The sequence below is a fragment of a genome, unplaced genomic scaffold (assembly GCF_019419815.1).
Source record: "Pyrus x bretschneideri cultivar Hongxiangsu unplaced genomic scaffold, Pyrus_bretschneideri_v1 Contig25, whole genome shotgun sequence".
Taxonomy (NCBI): domain Eukaryota; kingdom Viridiplantae; phylum Streptophyta; class Magnoliopsida; order Rosales; family Rosaceae; genus Pyrus; species Pyrus x bretschneideri.
The window spans coordinates 344169-362956 of NW_025999557.1; the positions used below are offsets into that span (position 1 = coordinate 344169).

The 18788-nt window shown below is 36.2% G+C and overlaps 3 protein-coding genes and 1 long non-coding RNA gene across 4 annotated transcripts; 3 read left to right on the forward strand and 1 right to left on the reverse strand.

Moving 5' to 3' along the window:
* The first annotated feature begins 539 nt into the window (after positions 1-539).
* Positions 540-2828, forward strand: LOC103966959 (RNA exonuclease 4-like). The gene is made up of 7 exons (XM_048586649.1): positions 540-654; positions 849-1000; positions 1207-1337; positions 1433-1647; positions 1920-2126; positions 2369-2449; positions 2532-2828. The coding sequence occupies exons 1-7, from the start codon at positions 620-622 to the stop codon at positions 2773-2775; spliced, it is 1065 nt and encodes a 354-aa protein (XP_048442606.1). The 5' UTR covers positions 540-619; the 3' UTR covers positions 2776-2828.
* A 2724-nt stretch (positions 2829-5552) lies between these two features.
* LOC125468020 lies at positions 5553-8590 on the forward strand. Its single transcript, XR_007259415.1, has 5 exons — positions 5553-5708; positions 6202-6342; positions 7033-7133; positions 7363-7420; positions 8047-8590. It is a non-coding gene; the product is annotated as an uncharacterized LOC125468020 (long non-coding RNA).
* A 3696-nt stretch (positions 8591-12286) lies between these two features.
* On the reverse strand, positions 12287-13758 carry LOC125478461 (zinc finger MYM-type protein 5-like). The gene is made up of 2 exons (XM_048586639.1): positions 13718-13758; positions 12287-12806 (listed from the first exon to the last, which is right to left on the reverse strand). Exons 1-2 carry the CDS (start codon positions 13756-13758, stop codon positions 12287-12289), a joined length of 561 nt encoding a protein of 186 aa, XP_048442596.1.
* A 1038-nt stretch (positions 13759-14796) lies between these two features.
* Positions 14797-17308, forward strand: LOC103966985 (receptor-like protein 2). The gene has a single exon (XM_009380230.3). It carries the CDS (start codon positions 14831-14833, stop codon positions 17057-17059), a length of 2229 nt encoding a protein of 742 aa, XP_009378505.3. The 5' UTR covers positions 14797-14830; the 3' UTR covers positions 17060-17308.
* Positions 17309-18788: the final 1480 nt, after the last annotated feature.

The following is an 18788-nucleotide window of genomic DNA, read 5'->3' on the forward strand; positions in this document are numbered from 1 at the left end:
ATGTGACGGTCTTACGTGAGAGGGAGTGTTGAGAATTCAATAATTTCACATCAAAATCCGTGTACTTACTAGTTAATATAGTGGGTATCTAACCCATCTTTCTAAATCATGACATGAAGTTCTAAAATATAGTTCAACCATTCGAGTTGAATGGTGGGCCCCTGATTGAGCTTTTGGGTCACTACAAATGTTCTCAATTTTGAATAAATTTTTCATTTACTTAGAACAGAATCGCGTGATATTATTATTCCACTTAAATTATATAACACGTAAATTTTTTATTACATACTCTATAAGTAAGTCATTTTACCTTCTTGTTCGCATCTATTTAGTATAACACATAATAGTAAACCACATGTCTTATGTTTCTGTACTCGTAGGTAAAAACTTTTAGTAGCAGTACGTCCTAGTGTATGAAAAAGAAAAAACATAGTACTGCAGATCTTATACGTTAGAATTTTTTGGTTACTTTATTTCTTCAAGGAATCATATATCAATCTCCACTCGGCCGAATCTAATATCTTCCTCCTATACTACCACATACCAGTACTGCTATAAATACCTTCCACACCCTCCATCTTTCTCTTCAAGTCTAGCTTCTTCTTCAGTAGCAACCACCATGGAGTATAAAGTCGAATCAACAGAAATTCTGAGGTTATATCTATATATATATATATATATATATATCTTTCTCTCTCTCTCTCTCTCTCAACACATACAGAAATATCACTGCATGCACATTTTTTTTCAGCTTAATTAAGTTGTAACTTGTAAGTAATTTTTTCGATTAATCATGGATGATTAGTATATAAACTAATGAGAATTATATATATGCGGTGATTAATCAGGAACAAGTGTGCAGCATGCTATCGACAATTCAATAGAATCGAGCACTTAGTGGAGCACATGAGAACCTCACACCACTCAGCTCATGAACCCATGTGTGGAATTTGTAAGAAGCATTGCAGATATTTTGAATCTCTCAGGGAACATCTTATAGGTAACAAACAAATTATGCAGATCAAGTGAGCGTAGCCAAGTTGACTATAAACTGTGTTTTTCTCTTTCTGCATCAAAGTTCAAATCCTTCTCTCCGTAGCTTAAATTAATTTAGAGTAAACTATATCTCTTATACAAAAAACAGTTATTAATTACATAATCCCAAATTTCTTTTGCAAATAATAATCCTATTATTTCTATTTTCAGGGCCATTGCCAAAACAAGAATGCAGAAATATATTCAGCACCAGAGGATGCAAAATCTGCTTAGCCATCCTCGAAAGCCCGTATGCTCTTAGGGTTCACCAGGACAGATGCCAACTCTCTGGCGGCAACGCTGTATTAATCAGCACACACTACCTTATTAATCATGAACATTTTGCCCAAACCCTATTTGCTATAAATTTAAATTCATTCCATATAATACATTTCAGGGATTACTTGGTCGCTTTGCTAATCTGGGCATTCGTGACAATACTGAAAGTGGTAGCACAGGAGGCACTCAAGTTGTTGCACTTGCTTGCAAAATGGTTGGTGGTGGCAGCGATGGCTCCCTGGATCTCTGCGCAAAGGTCTGCCTCACTGATGAATATGACAACATCATCTTTCAGTCTTATGTCATGCCACTGATTCCAGTCACAAACTATAGGTATATATGCATTTATATGAAGAATTATACTAACTAATATGTGACGTATGTAGCGTAAATATATAGGGGAATGATTTCACTCTTCTTCATTTCTGACTGTTGGATGGAACAAAACAAAAGACGAAGATATTGTGAAAATTGTACTTCCTACAATAAAGATGTCGTTGCTTTAAGAGAATATGGTCATCATTTCGGAGTGTGATTTAGCGATTGAATGGGTTTATTTTTATATACATGACCGATCATTTTGCTTTATACTTGTATATATACAGGTATGAAACAACTGGTATTCGCCCTGAATACTTGAGGGATGCAATCCCTTTGAGGCAAGTGCAAAAGAAGATCCAAGACTTCCTCTGCAATGGGGAACCAATGTGGAGGATTCGACTCCGAAGTGGAAGAGCTAGGATTCTTGTGGGTCACGGTTTGGATCATGACCTTGACTCTCTGCAGGTTGAATATCCACAAGTAATGATTAGGTAATTCAACTTATTTTTCTTTCATCCAAACAAAAAAATATCCATTTTATAAAATCATCAGACTCTCTTCGATCAATGAAAAGAAAATAAAAGACAGCGAAGTGCACAATGACTATTTTAAAGTACTAATTAACAATTATCTATATATATTTATAAAAATATAGGATCACATATACACACATACAACTTTCCATTGCGAATTTCAATTGAAATTCTAGTTCTAAACGTGACTGACTGTATAGGGATACTGCAAAATATCCTCCATTGATGAAATCAAGCAAGCTCAGCAACTCCCTCAAGTATCTCACACAAGCATATCTTGGGCAAGTACCCAACCCTACTATTAGTTCCCTGTATACATAAATATAAATTCTACTAATGCAATTTTACATATAATCTATATAGGTATGACATTCAAACAGGCATTCAAGATCCTTATGAGGATTGTGTTGCAACAATGAAGATCTACAAGAGAATGAGATCCCAAGTTCACAAAGTAGAGGCATACCCGCTAGCTTCCGACACTCAAAACCGAAATAACTTTGCGGCGTGGCGCCAAAATGAGCTTGAGAGGATGAGCCCAGATCAAATGATGGAAATCTCAAGGTCTGATTACTACTGCTGGTGCCTGGACTCTTATAGTGGCTGAAAGTGAAAGAAGGCACCTATATATATAGAACAATTAAGGAGATTAGTACTAGATGAGCAATGGTAATACTATGTATTTATCTTTAATAATTAATCATAAATAACTTTGAGAGTAATGGAAATACATGATCGTGTTTGCATGCATTTATGAATAATGATAAATTTTAATCGAAGAATATATGTAAACCAAATAGTTGTACAAGCTTGATACCATATTTATATATAAGATGCACAAATATTATCACATGATTGATTTTTTATTTTTAAAACAAGGGATATTCTATAATAAAGAAAAATAAATAAAGAATTTGAATCCAGGACTCAATAGTTTAGTTTGTTAGAGCAACTCTTACGGGTTTTATACTCAAAACTTCTATTTGGTTCTTAGTAGCACATACATTAAAGATGAACACTGTAATCTCCATGTTCCCCCTTGCAACATCACCCATTGGAGATGCTTTTACAACTCATAATTTTCAGAATTTTGATCGAACTTTAAGCTTCTACTATCAGCTAATCTAAATTGCACGAAGAAAAAAATTCAAACTCGAGTGCGTAAGTAAGCATATCCGCTTGGGTTATTATACAAAATGGTTCCTGAGATTTGCATGATTAATAGAAATGGTCCCTGAGATTGTCCACCATCCATGATTTTGGTCATTCCGTTAAAAACTCTTTGGGCAAATTTTAAAGCTTCGTAACTTAACCAAATTGGACCCATAATATATCAAAATGAAGATAAGAAAGTGTAGAAATAGATTTTACCATTTGGAAGCCCAACCGGAGATGACCGGAAAATAGCGTGACTGGTCCGCGGGAAAACTAGAAAACTCGCCGGAAACTGAGTAAACTTTAAATGTTCATAACTTCTTCAATACTCAACGAAATCGAGTGATTCGAAAACGAAAATAATACTCCTCGATGAGACGAAGAGAATGGTATGTTTCTTTACTGCTAAATCGCCATGGTTTGGCTGGAAAACTGCTCGAAAGTGGACAACTCGAAAATGGTTAGCCATTTTTGAGCCGTTATCCGACCAAACCACGGCGAGTTAGTCTTCAAAAAAGGTACCATTCTCTTTGTCTCATCAAGAAGCATTATTTTTGTTTTTGAATCACTTGATTTGGTTAATTATTAAAGGAGTTATGAACGTTTAAAGTTTACCCAGTTTCCGGCAAGTTTTCCAGTTTTCCCATGGACCAGTCACCTTTCAGGCTATTTTCCGGCTATCTCCGGCAACCATTGGGCTTCCAAATAGGCATAATCTTATTCTACACTTTCCTCTCTTCATTTTGATATATTATGGATCAAATTTGGTTAAGAAACGATTAAGTTACAAAGCTTTGAAAATTGACCAAAATCGTTTATAACTGAAGGACCAAAGTCATGGATGGTGAACAATCTCAGGGACCATTTCTATTGATTTTCAATCTCAGTGACCATTTCTATTGATCATGCAAATCTCAAGACCGTTTTGTATAATAACCCTATCCGCTTTATTACAAGTCATTTTAGTTCAAACAACCAGCAGATTAACAAATATGCATCAAACACAAACTGATTGCCTGCCTGGGCTAGTACACTCCCTCTCATGGGATGGGAGACACAAACACCTTTCCGGTAGCTCTCGAGGTTTCAAGGTAGGCAAATGCTTCAACCATCTTCAAAAATGGTGCTTAATCTTCCCACTCTTCAAAGTAAGGCGCTAGTTTCTCCAAGATAGCCCCAGTTGAAGTAAACTCAAAACTATGCTTATTCAAGTTGACTAAAGTAACGTGCTTTCCATTCTACACTCGACTTTGAATTTTCTATTCGTAGTTATTAGATTAGAATACTGCCTGAATAATAAGAAATTTCCATATATATAGAATTTGAGCTATATAGTATGGGGACATTGGATTGAGAAATAAGATCAACATTCTACCTGAATAGCATGTGTTCCGACTCCATTGGCGCCTCCCAAAACAAGGATGCAGTTACCGGCAGATAACTCAGTTCTTTCGAGACCTTCGTACTATCTCGATAGCAGGGGGCAGGCTAGCAGCTTCAGCAAAACTCAGATTTTGGGGCTTGCGAGCTAATATGCTTTATCCCTCACCTTAAACTTTGACACTTGGCTTCCTACTTTCACCACCACACCAGCAACTCATACCCTGGAACTGACCAATGAAGAAAAAGTTCAAACAAACAATTTGTTGTGACGGACGGCGTAGCCAAATTGAAAAGGAATGTGTTCCCTTATAACTACTGTTACAATCCACTAATCCACTACTTTTGTCGAAAGCAAACACATTTGGAAACCAAAATGACGATGTGTTCTCATTTTCTTGTTATACGATCAGTGGTTGAAACTTCTTCAATCGATATTGCCATGAAAATATCCCAAAAATTAGAAAAAGATACGGAAAGGAGGGTGAAGCAAGCTTCACCTCATATCGGAGAAACTAAATTTGGGCTAAAATTGACATATTTTGTCGATTTCTGACATATCAGTTTAAATATCGATGGAACTTTTATATTTCATCTCAACCAATAATTGACATTCTCTAAAGTTTCATTTTAAAATTTTATCATTTTCATTTAAAAGAACTGATATCGATAATAGATATTCATTCCGTCAATACTTTCACAGATTTTTAAATCGATATCTTAACAGATACAGATATTTTAAATATTGCGTGTGATATGAGCCCAACTTTATTGGACCACGCCACCGACATTTGGGCTAATTTCACTTTGTTGGTCCAGTCCATCAATCTCCGTCACCCGTCACTCTATAATTTCTTGTCTTCCACCTCCACTCTTCCTTTCCGAAACCCTAGTCGCAGGGTTTTGCACAATACAAAATCTCAGCCATTTTCCCTCATTTTCTCGGCACCACCGCAAAGATGGTGAAGAAGACGGGGAGGAAGGTCAACATTGCGATCTAAAAATGTAATATCTACAACACCATTGCTGATTCTGCTTTTCTGCTTGCATTTCCATTTGTATAGATTTTGTACATGTGTGTTCATTTGCTACGGCACAAAATCAAATAGAATTATATTCCCCAACCATGATCTAGAGGATTTCATTTTTCATTCTGGGGGTTTGTAGATTGTGTACATTGTAGCCTGATGCACCTTTCTCAATGGATAAACATAATTGTAGATTGATGCACTCTGGTTATAGTTCGAATTCTTAGGTTGCCATCCACTGTTGTTGGAGGCAAGTTTCCATCGGATATGCCAAATACCGATACCAGTTCCTCTGTGTGCCTGTCTAGCATGAGCACATTCATGTACTTGCGCACGCACGATCCATATGATGTACTTTTAGAAGATACTGAAAGCTGTAAATCATATAACAAGCTTCATAGTTGTGGTTTGTCTTTCTAGCTATTCTATAAACGGATGGCTGACATATTTTTTTGTTCATTGCTCAACAGGTTTGCAGAGTTGCTCCTATCCCAGGGGAGACTAAAGTGTGGCAGTATATAACACTCACAAAGAGGATTTTCTTGATTGATTGCCCTGGAGTTGTCTATCAAAGCGGTGATTCCCAAACAGATATTGTACTGAAGGGCGTGGTACGCTTCTTCTGTTTTTCCTTGTGTAGCTCCTAATAGTGAATTTTACTTTTTTGTTGTTCTCATTGATCTTTTAAGTATGGACTGTAAACAATATTTTGGGTATATTGTTTTGGAAATATTGATTTGCTACCAATATTGTCTTTAAATTGCTCGTTTGTGAACCTTGCTTCTGGTTTATTGATGTAGTCCATGAAAACGATAGTGGTCATGTGAGCTACACCAGAAGTCACATGACTGGAAATATTAATTTGTGTCTATACTATTACCAACTTCCTGCTGTTCGTAACATCTATGATGCCTGTTTTTCACTAGAGTGTTCAGAGTGACTTTTTTGGAGCATCAATAACATACCCCTCTCTACATAGAGCATTTGTCTCTGATGCTTGTGCAGTAATTGTGCAACCACATAAATGAATTGTTCTCTATACATGCACGTATGCATATGCATAGAATGTCACTTGTTGCGTGCAATGTCATATTGTGTATCTCGCTGCTGTACTTTCTTTATTTTTGTCCAAGTTATATTCTAGATTGGTTCGAAAGTAGAATCTTCCTGCTGTACTAGTTTAACCCCTTTAACATTTCTGTTTCCTTGTTCTCTGGGACTTGGAGCCTGCGCTTAATGTTTGCCTAAAAATGTAATATTATGCTCATCAAATGGTAAATAATTTGGGTCTATTTTGCTAGGTACGTGCCACAAATTTGCAGGATGCTACAGAACACATAGGAGAAGTTTTGAAACGAGTTAAGAGGATCCACCTGAAAAGAGCATATAAGATAGAGAACTGGTATGCTTCTTTGTCTTTGTGTTGGATTTTGATGTTTATGTCCTGTTATTAAGGGTGTATTATGTGGCCTTTTATTCTGTTATTATCGTTCTCACCTGATTCAGGTTGCAATCATTTTTTATATGATCTATGTACTTTGTAATTTTCTTTTTGACACAAATCCTGCAAATGGAACGTATATTCTTAGAGAGTGACACGTAGCTGTATTTTAATGGTCCTATGTTCTCAGGGAGGATGATAATGACTTCCTGTGTCAGCTTTGCAAATTGTCAGGCAAACTTTTGAAGGTAACTCGCTACTTAATAATGCTTTCTAATTATCCCACTAGTCATAACATTTCTACCCATAGTTCCTGCAATGCTTTGGGAAATTTCCTTGCTCAGATCTGGTCAATTGGTGTTTCCCAAATTATCTACATACATATATGTACACGCAAACACAAACATGCGTGTTACTTTTAATGTATAGGAAGATGTCTTTTGCTAATGACTGGAATATTGATCAGGCTCGTCCTTATTTAACTTTGCCTGAATGGGCAGCTCAAATTCAGTCTGCAATACAAATCTGGAAAGAGAACACTGTATAGATGAATATTGAAAGTTCCCAGTGTTTTACTCATTCTTTAGAAAGATGTATTTTTCCTGTCAATGTTAGTCGCATGGATTTTGTGAGACTCTGAGTTTGTGATAGATAATGCCCCAATGAAACAGAGGCGAACCCTGCAGGTGAAACTATGATGGTTGACCTAATTAGAAAACAAATTATTCTTGTCCACAATCTGATAGTCGGCAACTTCAACAAATGTTAAACCACATTTTGATCTTTCGTTCCTTTGCTGTTTCAATGTTTATGTGTCTGCTAAATTTTTGGCTGGTGTGCTTCCGGGGTGGTGAACCTGACTTGATGACTGCAGCAAAGATGGTCCTCCACGACTGGCAGAGGGGTGAGATACCATTTTTTGTGCCGCCACCAAAAAGAGAATCGCCAACGGGGGAGCCTGATATAAATCACAATAAAGAAGACACTGGAAGATAACAATCAGGCTGCAGCTTATCGAGCCATTGGAGATATTATTGCATCTCAGAAGGTGAGCACTATCCCCGTGCAAAGGGATCTTTTCAGTGAAGAAGAATTAAAGGGCGATGAAGGACCGAAACAGCTCCCAGCCGCTGAAGTATCTGAGAAGTCTTCAGAGTCGGACGATGAAGTATCTGACCACAGTGACTCCGAGGATGACGCGGCTGAACGGTCTGAGGATTCTGAAGACAACTGAGCTCCCAACACATATTTGTGTCACGGAAGGTGTTTTTGTAGTCCATAAATGTTATTTTATCTTTTCAGATGAACCTCATCTCGAAAACAAGTACGAGTAATTTATTTTGTTTGGGTTTTTTTTTCAATTGTAAAATCTTTTATGAAGTGGTATTAAAATTAATGTTTGTTTTGTGTTTTGCTCACCTATGAACCATTCTGTTTCTCAATCACGTTAAGATTAGCCTTGAATGGGACTGCTTCTTCAGAAAGCACCTATGCTTGTTAGTTGTAACCACTTTCAAGCTTGTCAGTGTTTCATTGTGGTAAATTTTCTTTGGTGTCTACTAAGCGGCTAGTTTAAGAGTAATATAAACAATAGGGCGGTGATATCCACATGCTTGTTTTACCTTCTACATAGTTCTGTTAATTTTTGTCTTTTGATTCTCTTCAATTCATTTGATACGATAACCAGAAATTAAGAGATGTGCGATAAGTGAAAAAAAATGTGTGTAGATAACATCATCCTAAACAATAAACCATAGAAAGATTAATGCTTGGAAGAACAAATTTCTAAACTAAAGTTTGTAAACCGAATGATGTGGATGTTGATGATTGGATTATTGTGTTGATTAACAGGGTAATGTTAGGGAGACCAAATTTTTAAACTAGATGATGCTTGACCAATAAGAAACAAACACGTTAATCGACACTTAGTTAATAATCTAATCATCTACAACCACATCATTTGGTTTAAAAGATTTGGTCTCCCTAGCATTTTCCTGATTAACATGCTTATTTCCTATTGGTGACACATTATTTGATTTGCCAATTTAGCTTAAAACTTTAACCTCCTTAACATTATCCTCGAAAGTTTGTTACAACTTTCAACATGATAGCCAGTATGCATTGGTTGGCCTGTCAATTTAAAAGAATGGCACAATGTTCTTTGGAACCTTGAACCTGTTTGGTATCATTATTGAATCCAATTTTTTGTTTCTATAACTCACGGGTATCAAGTAATTTAGTTAGGATAATGCTAGGGAGATCAAATTTGTAAATCAAATTTTGTAATCAGCCATTTCTTGTACGAAGATTTCAGTTGGTTCAAGGCAACATCGCAATTTGTCGTGCCCAAGTTGTGCCCTTTCGTTATCTCCAAATCCGAAGAGTTGTCCGCGGTTAGTGACAGCAACAGTATGGTACAGCCCAGTGCTAATCTGAGAAACATGATGAGCTCTTAAGCTATCGAGGATTCGAGGGCTCAAGATCTTATCAGATAATCCCCTGTCGGGAAATCCAAGGCTACCAAAGCTCATCCAACCGCAACCATATACTGAACCGTTGTCACAGAGGAAAAAGGTCTTCAGCTTTCTAGCACACCTACAGAGTACAGTAAACTGTCATAGCACATCTGTGGATTAAAAAGAGAAGTTCCACATGAAAGGGGAAAATACAGGAGAGAGATGCACAGATTTGTATGCGAGTTTCACAACGCCAAAGTTGTAGTGTTGGAGCATTGCATCTACTCTTAACATTTGAGGGCAGCATAGAACAATGGACTTAGAAAATCATAATTTATCAGAAATGATAAGATGAATGAAAAAACCAAACCTGCACAGCGAGGTGGCTTTTGAGCTTGGTCAAGAGTTCTGGGGTGGTCTTGTCAATCTCATCCCCATGGCCCAATGCACCGCAGTAGCCTTTACCCCAAGTATGTACCTGCAATTTCCATGGTTTTTGACAGAAGTCAAATACATGCTAACAGGGCCGTCTTTGAGATTTCGAGATCCTGTGCGAAATTCATAAAATGGGCCATTCTTATAAGACATCTTAAAAAAAATGAACAATTTATTGATGTTAAAAAGCAATATCGATATAAACTTTAAAACTCACTAACCATCTATTTCTAAATATTATTAAATGTATAAAAAACTACAAAATAATCATAGTACTAATAACTAACAATTAGTTCAATCTAAAGAAACCAAATAAACAAAAATTAAAAAAGTCTAGCACCGAAGTTTCACTTAAAGATGGCTCTTCGTGCATTCTTTGCTGCAAAATCATCAATTAAACCTTCATAGTCAATTTTGTTTAAAAAACTTACTTTCAATTGATATCAAAGCAAGTCCATTTAACCTTTCCTGCAACATAGTTGACCGCAAGTATGATTTTAATAACTTTAATTTTGAGAAACTCCTCTCCTTTCTGCAGATGCAACAGTAATAGGTATATTCAACAAAATTCTGTATGCAATGCTTGCAGTCGGGGAACAACACATCATCTTCAAGTAGTTCAATATGTCAATGGATGTCTTTATTTCTTTTGACAAACGCTCTCGTAAAAGCTTCAACTCTACTAATAATGCATCCCCATCAACATCAAAGAGCTCATCTTTCTTGAGAAAGTTTTGAAGCCGATCACAACAATCTTTCAATTTACTATTGTCCATTGAATTCAACCGTTCTAAAGTAAATAAAAACCGAAATATATCATCGTATGCTTGATATTCTTCAAACATTTTCTTCAGTGAACCAATAGCTTGATTTATTATATACAAGAAGTAATGAAGCCTAAAAGATTCCTCTGCTGATTGTTCAGTTGGTTGGGATGATTCACCTTCATTCTCATCAAAATGTCTTTTTCTACGAACTTGACGCTTTTCTGGAAACACGGGATTAATTTCCATTTCAATAGCAAGTTTTTTTTAGCATTAATCATAGCCTCTGCAAACCCAGTTTCTCTGTACTTTTCAAAATAAGTGATCAATCCTTGTACTTGTTCTATAGCAACATCAATAAGCATGTCTTTAGATTGCAAATCTTTGCTAACCTCATTAACAGTAGCCAATATTTCATACCAAATAGTCATGCCCAATAAAAACTCAAAATTCCCAATGTCATATGCTGCCAAAGATTTAGTTGCACTTTTTGTTACTAAGTCATTGTCACTTTTTGCTAATTGGAGTAGAGTTTTTTTTTATTTGTAGAGGTTGAGATTGAATTGCTTTAACACTTGCAACACGGCTCTCCCATTGTGTGGTCAACAAAGAATTGAGAGTCAGTCATTTTATATTTTCCTTTAGAATCAGCCATCATTTTGTAGAATTTGCGAACAAGCTATAAATACGTTGTACTATTCCAAAGAAGTCTTTTGCTTTGCCACAAGAGTTTGCCATATTACAAAGTGTTAAGTTAAGACTATGACAACCACATGGAGTGTACATGGCCCTAGGATTTATATCCAAAAGCCTATTTTGTACACCTTGGTGTCTCCCCTTCATATTTGATCCATTATCATAACCTTGCCCTCTTACATCATCAATATCAAGATCAAGAACTTTTAAAACATTCTGCAACTCTTTAAACAATCATTCTCCTTATGTGTTATTCATAATCAGATATTGCAAAAAATATTCTTCTACTTTTACTGAAGTACTGTTCATATCCACACATCTTATGATCAAGGTCATCGGTTCTTGATGGCTAAAATCAGGAGTACAATCAAGTATTACGGTAAAATATTTAGCTTTTTTGACTTTTTGAATGATTGCATCTTTGATTTCACAAGATATCAACAATATCAACTCATTCTAGATGGTATGACTAAGAGAATGATAACAAATCTCATTATTTTGGAAGCGTTGAAGATGATTCTTTATCAATGGATCAGATTCAGCCATCATTTGTACTAGGCCCATAAAATTTCCATTGCTTTCTTGATAAAGCTTATCGTTATTTCCACGAAAAGCCAGTGTGTATTTAGCTAGATTTTCATAATGGAGATCAACCTTCGTAGTAACTCCCTCCAATGCTCTTTTTCTTTCTTGATCTGGTCGTCCATAACTTTGTCAATTGTTTCGTTTTTCTGCAATCTAAGACGCAAATCAATCCAAGTGGTCATGTTCGAGATGTGATCAAAACTGTTTCATGCTCTTTAAGCCACACAATGAGACGTGTCCAATCGTTGTAGCCCTCATTTGCTAATTGACCTTTGAGAGACCCTTTCTTGAACAATTTGCAACAAAAACAGAACACTTTATCAACATCCTTTGAATAGACTAGCCAATCTCTATCATGTTTCTCTCCATTGGATAAGTATTGAGTATAAAAGGCTGCATTAAAACGCCTATCAAACTGATCTTTAGGACCTTTCTCAATAGATAGATCTTTTGCAGGACCTTTTTCTACCAACAAATCAATCCATTTGGGATCAAGACTATCCCAAATTTGAGAATCATAAATGTTTGAGGGAATTGACTCACTCGGTTGACCATTGACAATAGGAGCATCCTCAGGATTATCATTCCCATCAAGGTCATCATTGCCCAAATCATCAGCTAATTTCTCATTGTCATCCTGTTGTTCCGTAATTAAATCATCTACTGAACTTTTTGGTTCTTTTTCTTTGAGAAAGAACCTATCAATAGCTCTTTTTTGAGACTGAGTCAATTGTTCAATTTTTCTTTTTCTTTGACGCTTCAAGTAGCTAGATGGATATTTTCTAGTCAGTCTTTTATATCTCAAATAATATCACAATAAAATTATAGTAAGTATGAACAATGAAACATGATAGTCCACAATATGTGAGTGTCTAGTGATTTTTTGTAACTGCTCTCCTCTTGATTTTGCCCTGAAAAGTACAAAAGAAAAAAAATTATAATAAATGAGAAATACCTAAATCTTCAAATTCCAAGTCAATATACTTAAATTAGTAAATATCTTACTTTAATTGAAGTCTACATCATTCTAATAAGTTGAATTGTCTTCATAATTTGGAAATTTCTCTTCAATTTCATGAACTTATAAATTAAGGTTTAATAATTTGTGGGAAAAAGAACAATGGAAAGAGAGAAGTAAAGTAGATTGTAGCGGCAGTGATGGGAATTCTCACACTGGAGTCTGGAACCGTGGTGTAAATTGTGAAAGAAGAAAAGTGGGAGCAGTGATGGGATTTGGGCGTGAGAGAAAAGTAGGAAGCAGCATCAGCGGCACTGATGGGAATCAGCCATCAGATTTTTATATACATATTTCTTGATTGGATTAGTATTTTTATATATTATTTTGTATATTATTATATTTAGTAAAAAATTATTTTTGGGGGGCATTTATATATATATATTGATTTGATTAAATTTTTTTATATATTATTTTTATATAATATTATTTTATATATTATTATATTCAATAAAAAATTATTTTTGGGGGCCCTAAAATTTTGGGACCGGAATCGGTCACATCCCTTAAAATCCGGCTTTGACTAAATTGTACGTAGCTGTAAAGCACAAGGTTGCAAAATGTTCTTTACTATAAAAACAAGGTCTTTTTCACTTTGCTTTCACAAGTGGAACAGGAGTTAGAAAAATGTACATTTATGTCTGGTTATGGTTTTTTTGCCAATTAGTTCAGTTTGCAATACGATAATATCCTTTTAGTCTTCTTTGGTTATTAAGATTCATCAGATTGATTGGATAACATTCAAGTTCAATTGAAGATGGAGGCAAATGACTTTTTATTTTTAGGGGATCAGAGTGGGATGAGTTTTCTTAATTAAGATAAAAAAAAACTTGTCTTTTTTTAGTCACACAAAATTTTGGGAATTAAAAAGTGATGAGTTTTCTTAATAAGAAATTCATCTTTTACCTTCACATTGAACACAATTTTTTTTCCTTGATATAATGGAGTTATACAATCTAACTCATTCCTAGATATAAGACGAGCCCTCAGGTACTTATTAATATTGTACAACATTAATTCATTTGTTATATATTCAAGAATATTGCAGGGCGATGGCTTGCAGCTCATAGACCTTTTACTGCAATCTAACCCATTTCAATGGAGAAGAAGAAACACATATTTGGTTTTCTTTATGCGATTTCAAATTTTGAACTTTGTCCCCTTTTCATGGATGTTATCTTATAGAATATTCGGGTTCCATTATTTTTCAAGCAATCCCGAGTTTTAATGTGATCTGCAATCCTTTGAGACGGTTGGATAACCATTTCGTTTTGGGGAGTGATTGATTTTTACACTCCTTGTTTTACCTCTTGCATTCCTCTGTTTAGAACCCTAATGGGATACCATTTTTGTTTAACAACCATCCTTCATTGCTTTAATACGATTGTGTGGAATTTTATGCCTTGACTCGGGAGGAGCTCCATTGTTTTATATGGTTTGTTGGGTAGTTTGGAATGGAAGATATTAGTTCCTGTTATGAAAATAACAAGGTCTTTCTCACTGTAGAAAATGTCTTTGACATATTGAAGGGTTTGGAAAATGTGCATTAATGCGTGTGGTCGGGGTTGTTTGCAATGAAATACTATCTTTTATGCTCACACACACACACACACAAAAATTATACATAGCTGCATACCGTTGGTTGCTCCTATATATATCTGATATGTGCAGGCCTGCTACTGCAAGAAATATCCAAGTTAAAAAAAAATGGCTCATGGTTTCCTCCTCATATTCTTATTCTCTTTCATTATATCTACAACAAATATTCATGCAAGCAACCAAAATGAACGCATCTCTCTCATGGCCTTCGCCCGCACCCTATCTTCCCCTCCCATAAATTGGAGTAGTTATGTTGATTGTTGTCTTTGGAACGGCATCACTTGTAATCAAGAGGGTTGGGTCACTCATTTACTCTTACCCTCCAAAGGGCTCAAAGGAGGTATGTTTGTCTCATCACTTGCAAATCTCACACATCTCACCCACTTGAACCTTTCCCACAATTCACTTTATGGCACACTTGAAACCAAATTCTTCTCGTCCTTGAATCACCTCAAGATCCTTGATTTGAGCTATAACCTTCTTTCGGGAGAGATACCATTTTCTCTACCACCCAAAAATATTCAGACAATAGATTTGTCGAGCAATCACTTCCATGGTGCAATTCCCTCTTCTTTTTTCCAACAAGCTTGGAATATGACAAGTTTCAATGTCAGCAACAACACCTTCTTTGGGTATATCCCTTCATCTATTTGTTTTCGATCCTCTCCTTCCATAAGAGTATTGGATTTTTCCTCCAATGAATTTAGTGGCAACATTTCTCATGGGCTCGGGAGGTGTTCCAAACTGCAGATACTTCGTGCCGGTCACAATAATTTGTTAGGATCACTTCCGGAAGACATCTATAACGCTACCAAACTTGAGGAACTTGCATTACCTCTCAATTCACTAAATGGAGCCATTTGTGAAAGAATTGCCAACCTTGCCAACCTCACAATTCTTGACTTCTACCTTAACAATTTGAGTGGTGTGCTCCCTATCAATTTCGGGAAGCTCTCCAAGTTGAAATTCATGAATTTTAACTTCAACAGCTTAGAGGGTAATTTGCCTTCATCTTTGATGAACTGCACGAACCTCCTAGAAATACATTTGGGATTCAACAACTTGGAAGGAGACCTCACCACACCTAATTTCTCAAAACTCAGCCACCTTAGTAAACTTGACCTATGTGCGAATAATTTCACTGGTATCTTGCCGATAAGCCTTTACTCATGCAGGTCCCTAAAAGCAATTCGATTGAGTCACAATCATTATTTAGAAGGACAAATACAACCTCAGATTCTTTCATTGGAATCCTTGTCCTTCCTCTCGCTTGTTAATTTACGGTTGACCAATGCTTCAGGGGCAATGAAGATATTAATGCGTTGCAAAAATCTTCGCACACTCCTCATTGGTGGTTCATTTAACCGTGAGGCAATGCCAGCTGATGATGACATGGTTAATTTCCATGGATTCCAGAATCTTCGTTTGTTGAATTTGGAAAGGTGTGGGCTCACTGGTCAGTTACCTGGTTGGTTCTCAAACCTAAAGAATCTAGAGATATTGGATTTGGGTGATAATCAAATCACAGGGTCAATTCCAAGTTGGTTGGGGACTCTTCCGAAACTCTTGTACTTGCAAATGCATTCCAACCAAATTTCAGGTGAATTTCCAAAACAACTTTGTAGATTGCCAATGTTGATGGTGAATGCATCTCTAGTAGACAATTATGAACTTGAACTTCCCATCTTCAGCCGCCGAAAACCATATCCAGCATTTTTTCCGCATAAATTGTCTTACATTCCAGGAACAATAGACCTATCAAACAATAGCATTAGTGGTAGTATACCTACTGAGATCGGCCAATTGCAGCTTATTCGTATGCTGAATCTTGGCAACAACAACTTTTCTGGCAACATACCAGACCAAATATCCAACCTAGGCTATTTAGAGGTTTTGGGTCTCTCCAAGAATCATTTGTCAGGGAAAATTCCCTCGTCAATGACAAGCCTTAATTTCTTGAGCGAATTAGATGTCTCATACAATAATCTCGAAGGACAAATACCAACGGGCACGCAGCTCCAGAGCTTCAATGCTTCTACATTTGAGGGGAACCTTCAACTTTGTGGCGCTCCACTTCCAAATGAGTGCAGAGACGTTGATGCGGATAATAAAAGTAACATCGACCAAGATGCGGACAATGAACGTGATGAGCTTCCAGGGATTTATATTTTTGCAGCCCTAGGTTTCATTGTCGGATTTTGGGGAGTTTGCGGTTCTCTAGTTCTTAACAAGACATGGAGGTACGCGTATTTTCAGTTCTTTGATAATGTACAAGATTCGCTATATGTGAAGATGGCAGTGTGCATGGCAAGGATGAAAAGAAGGATTAGGGACTAGATTGTACTTATCATTATGTATTTTCAATTTAAATAAAACAATTTCAATACACAAAATTTACCCACTCGCTGACACACTCTTTATAGAGGTGGGTCCTACCATTGTATGTGGAATGCACCTATATTAAAGAGTGTTAATTTTGTGTATTCAAATAGTATGACTTTTTCTGTTCTTGTTTGTTTGTTTTCTCATGATGTAAGATTTGTTCTAATATATATGATCGTATAATAAAACTATTCGGACACAGAATATTAACTTTCCTGTTGACGCACTATTTATTTATGGAACATGTGAGCTCTACCATCGTACGTAGATTTCTCTTATATTAAGGTGTGTGTCAAAATAAGTGTCAATTTGTGTGTCCAAGTAGCCGGAGTAGGATTCTTTCCCTCCGGTGCTTGAAAACTTGATGAGTGAAAGCCTCAACTGCACTACCTGTTCTAAAAGTTAAGAAAAAAAAAGGGGGGGAGAAGACCCTTACCATTTCCGTACCAGGATGACTGATCCCTGGCATCCATCCCAGCATCCTTTACGAACCGAAGCCCCATGATTTCACCTTCCCAATCACTTACAATAGGAGTTTTGATACTGTAATGGTGGATCAACTTCCCCGAATGCCGGGTGTCTTCGGAAAGTATTACATGAGCTGATTTTAACACCCGGAGAGCCCTGCATTTGCGAAATTCGATTCAATATCAAATTAAAAGTGAAGAGAAAAGAAAATTATGGTTTGTAACTTTGTATGTAGAAATTGAGTGATACCTTCGAGGTTTCCGATCGGAGTTCCGACTGGATACAGTCCGGGTTCAGGAGGACCCTGCAACCCAAACAAACATTCAAAATACAGTCTTCCAATGAAAAAAACGACAAATTAATGGTTTGATTATGCAAAATCAACGAAATTGAAAATGAAATTGGAGAGAAATTCGGGCTAATTGCGGACGGCGACTGCCTTATGCAGGGGTCTTCAGAACCCGGTTCTACTCATAGGCTCGGCTGATCACAGCCCTTCGATTGACCACGCAGCGTTTGATTGGAGATGCTTATGATTCATCACAGCCCTTCAATTATAAATGAATGTATGGTTTTACATTATTACCCTCCCTAAATATTATCCTAGTTTAAATGAATGTGCGGTTTTACATTATTACCCTCCCTAAATATACCCTTGTCTGTTAAAAGAGTTTTGAGCATCGGCATACCCGTTGTATTTAAGTTCATGTTCAACTTTTATTACGTCTGTAGTTCATTCTTTATCTGCAAGTTTTCGAAAAGGGAGGACAACGGTTCAATTTGAGGACAGAAATGCTATATTCATCTCTATAACCATAAAAATTAATCATATTTATAACCGCAAATTAATCATCAAGAATTATCCATAATCATATCCGCCGGGCAACCGATTTTCAATCTGTTATCAGTTATATCCATTGTCAAAAAAGAAAAAAAAATTATATTCATCCAATTGACTCACTATAAATTTTACTAGATACTAATTCCGTCATTAAATAGCAACATCCAATTACAAAAAACATAACAATATATTTGAAGTTGTTCATAATAACATGCACCAATTTCTTGACAATAAGACTCTTGAAGAGAGATGAATATGATAAACTTGGAATATTTGATAATTGATACATAAAATGATTCAATGAATTAATTTGGTTGAGTATAACAATAAAAGTATTGAATTGATGAGGTTATTGGTATGCCCCATGCATGATGT

Excerpts from the sequence above, each read along its gene's own strand:
- LOC103966959 (XM_048586649.1), top strand. The coding sequence starts at position 620 with ATGGAGTATAAAGTCGAATCAACAGAAATTCTGAG. Across the intron at positions 1,001-1,206 it reads TCTCAGGGAACATCTTATAG|GGCCATTGCCAAAACAAGAA; the intron begins GTAACAAACAAA and ends TTCTATTTTCAG. Across the intron at positions 2,127-2,368 it reads TATCCACAAGTAATGATTAG|GGATACTGCAAAATATCCTC; the intron begins GTAATTCAACTT and ends CTGACTGTATAG.
- LOC125478461 (XM_048586639.1), bottom strand. The coding sequence starts at position 13,758 with ATGTACATTTTTCTAACTCCTGTTCCACTTGTGAAAGCAAA. Across the intron at positions 12,807-13,717 it reads GTTCCACTTGTGAAAGCAAA|GTTCTTTCTCAAAGAAAAAG; the intron begins GTGAAAAAGACC and ends AGCTATTGATAG.
- LOC103966985 (XM_009380230.3), top strand. The coding sequence starts at position 14,831 with ATGGCTCATGGTTTCCTCCTCATATTCTTATTCTCTTTCATTATATCT.